General features: G+C 44.0%; 1 protein-coding gene across 1 annotated transcript; it reads left to right on the top strand.

Moving 5' to 3' along the window:
• Positions 1 to 271: 271 nt before the first annotated feature.
• On the top strand, positions 272 to 1,957 carry LOC134956790 (uncharacterized). Its single transcript, XM_063938740.1, has 3 exons — positions 272 to 327; positions 403 to 615; positions 1,230 to 1,957. The coding sequence occupies exon 3, from the start codon at positions 1,241 to 1,243 to the stop codon at positions 1,907 to 1,909; it is 669 nt and encodes a 222-aa protein (XP_063794810.1). The 5' UTR covers positions 272 to 327; positions 403 to 615; positions 1,230 to 1,240; the 3' UTR covers positions 1,910 to 1,957.
• The last annotated feature ends 1,470 nt before the right edge of the window (positions 1,958 to 3,427 follow it).

Below are 3,427 nucleotides of genomic sequence, written 5' to 3'. Positions count from 1 at the left end.
GCAATTATTTCAACATTACATTTTGGAAACATTTGCAAGTAGTCAATCTCTGCAATATCTGAGGCATAATTCTCAAATGTAACAGATTTATTGTGTGCAACATCATGTACATTTGGATATACAACACAAAATAATGAAGCTTGAAGCTCTTAATCAGAAATTATTTGTTTATCCAATACCTAATAGATGGGTACAGTACACTAAGGCTTTGCAGTGGTTATTTTTACACAAAGCATGGTAATAATGTTTGGTCCACTTTTTCAACAGTCCCACAGACCAGCCGGCCAGACAGGCCTCAGACAAGTCAGGATGAGGCTGGGATTGCAGGTAAGACTTCACTGTAGTCACATATTCTGAAAACACATAGAAGTACAAAATATTAATGTTTATATTTTCACATAGGTTCTGCTTCTGTAAGCCGACCTCCTGTAAGGCGCCCATCACAGGGCTCGAGCCACTTACCCAGGAGGCCAAGTAAGACACGACGTCTTGGCACGGAATATGCGGCTCCATCATCCCCACCCAGGCGACGCATTTCGGCAGTGTCACCCCAGCCACCACTGGCACTATTGGCGAGTTCGCAGAGTGATGAGCCCCGATCACCTCAGTTATCTGGTGAGTAAAAACAGAAATTAAACACATAGGCAATAATATACACAGTACAGTTAATATGTTGTTAGTTGGTTTTGAGATTACATGTTTTCCAGAACAAGCAATGTGATGTTACGTCTTCAATTGCTAAAGGTGAAAATGTTTTTTTTTTAAAGGTCTTAGTGGATGATCTCGCCAACAACATTTTTAATAAATAACAGACATTTGTTTACATTTTGGCCACACACGTGCACATTAAAATAAAATACCAATAAAATACCAAAACAAAAACAGCATCCACAACATTATAGTGTTCACACATCTCCCCTGTCCAGTATGTAGATGGCTTACTTGCTCCGCTCCTCTGGACTATCCAGGTAAGCAGTCTATATCGTGGTCAGGGGAGGTGATATAACACTGTAATGCTGTGGAGGGGAGGTAGTTAGGTGAGGATTATGCAAATCTGTCTATGTGGCCGCCTGTGTTGGTATATATGTTTTTGAACAAAAAAAACATTATAAGTTTTGAAAATCAACGCCAAAAACTATACAAATGGAGTATTATGAATGTAGTAATGTGTAGAAGTAGCCTTTAAAAAAATTGACAAATAAACATTGCATGTTGGCCACCCCATACAGAGCCCAGCTTGATGGCCGACGTGGACCAGCAGGGACAAGACCAACAGGCAACCAACACACTGCAACTTACACCTGTTGACCCAAGCCAGCCAATACAGCTGCAGGATATCCCCCAAGCCTCCATCAGTCCACAACTGGCACAAGCTCCGCCCCCAACCCAAATACCAGATGACTTTTGGGCCAGTTGGACAAGCCAACAGGCCCAAAGCAATGCCAGCCTGACCGCACATACACAACACCTTGCCAGTCTGCCCCATCATCTACCGCGCATTAGTCGCAACTCGGGCAGACTGATTGTACAAATAGGGCGAATGGCAACCTCAATGGAGCAAATAAGGGCTGACAACAGCCAAATGCTTGCTCATTTAACGCGCATCATAGATGAGCAACAGCGCCATCAGCAGGCACTCGTTCAGCTCATTCAGCACAACCAGGTTGTGAATGAGTCGTTATCCCGGATTGTAGCCAGCCACACTGCAACCAACACTCAACTGATTGCAAGCATTAATAATTTGAGCAGCAATATTACATTGATGGGAGCTCACCAAGTAACCTCCAGCTCGGGGACCACGACCCCTATCCAAACGCCAGTAACCTCCCCTGTTCGGCGTTCCTCCAGAGCACGTGCCAGTGAGCCAGCACAAAGCACAGCACCCAGCACACACAAGCGGAAAAAATAACCCCAATGTGATTTGCTAAATAAAAATTTGTATTTGACAAACACACAACTTCCTGTGTCCGTCTCAAACATTGTCGAAGCTGCTCTTTATGTATGTATGTTTTTCATGGGTAATGACTGAAAATGTATTTTTAGCATAAACTAAGTACAATGTACACACCACTATAAACAACAAACAGTAAGTAACAAAACACACAATAGAAAGTAGTGCAAAGTGTTTAGTCAAGGATAATTACAGCCTACTAAAACTGACCTGAAAAATAGCGCAGGATCACTTCTTGCCGTACCTGCCTCCCTACATATGTACTCACACTATCACCAGATGGGTCTAACTCCTCTGCTTGCTGACTGTTTTCTCCCTCATCATGTGCCAGATGTTGGGTTAAACACAGATTATGGAGAATACAGCAGCAGAACACAATTCTAGTCACCTTTGAGGGACTATACAACAAAAGGCCTGCAGATTTATCCAGACACCGAAACCGTGACTTCAGCACACCAAAACATCTTTCTATCACATTCAGCGTAGCCTTATGTGCATGATTGTAACTGTGTTCAGCAGGAGAATCAGGTTGGGACAATGGAGTAAGGAGCCAAGAGTAGCAGCCGTAACCCCCATCACCTGAAAAACAGATATAGTCAACATTAGTACATATGTAAGATTATTCTTTCACCTAATCAAAACTCGAGTTTGTGGTTAAAAGACATACACACAAAACATTTTAAACATACCCAACAGCCAGCCATCAGGCATTTGTCCGTCCTCAAATTTATCGAAGAGCGATGACTGACTGAGGATGAAGGAGTCATGGCAGCCACCAGGGTAACCTGCAACAACACTCATAATTTGTATGTTTGCATCACAGACCACCTGGACATTAGTTGATTGTGCCATATGTCTATTAGTATATATATATTGGCGGCCCCTAGGTGATCTCAGCTGAACGTGTGTGCAATCTATGGCCCCCAGCACATTGGGCATGCCAGCAAGCTCATAGAAAGCTACCCTGACAGCACTCCACTCCGACTCCTCGGTAGGGAAGCAGATTGAGGCATTAATGTGTGGCTCCAACACATCCAAAACCTGAGTGGACATTAAACAAGCTAAGGTGAGTGTCATGTTAGGTATTCTCTACAATACTGTGTTGTTTGTACTTACAGAAGCAACACTTAGACATAACCGCCTATGTATTTTTAGACTCACCTGAATCAAATATCTGGAAAAGGTGGGCTGTGAGATACCAATGACGTTGCCTGCCACAGCCTGGAAGCTCCCAGTAGCCATAAAGTGTAACACAGCCAGGAGTTTGTGTAGGCCTGAGACAGAGCGAGAGCGTGCTGTCTCAGGGTCTATGCCCAGTTTGACAAGGTCATACAGGTGGAAAATGTTGGTTCTATTTAGGCGGAACATCTGTATGACTGTTAGGGTCTCCTGCCCTGTGCTGCCACGTCGTCATGGCAACCGGGAGACAAGTGCTAGTGGAGTAACCTGAGCGCAGCTGATACTCCGGTTCGGGTC

Source organism: Pseudophryne corroboree, chromosome 9, assembly GCF_028390025.1.
Source record: "Pseudophryne corroboree isolate aPseCor3 chromosome 9, aPseCor3.hap2, whole genome shotgun sequence".
NCBI classification, from domain to species: Eukaryota; Metazoa; Chordata; class Amphibia; order Anura; family Myobatrachidae; genus Pseudophryne; species Pseudophryne corroboree.
The sequence above is the reverse complement of the archived record's forward strand: the minus strand, read 5'-3'. Positions and strand labels throughout refer to the sequence as shown.

Excerpts from the sequence above, each read along its gene's own strand:
- LOC134956790 (XM_063938740.1), top strand. The coding sequence starts at position 1,241 with ATGGCCGACGTGGACCAGCAGGGACAAGACCAACAGGCAACCAACACA.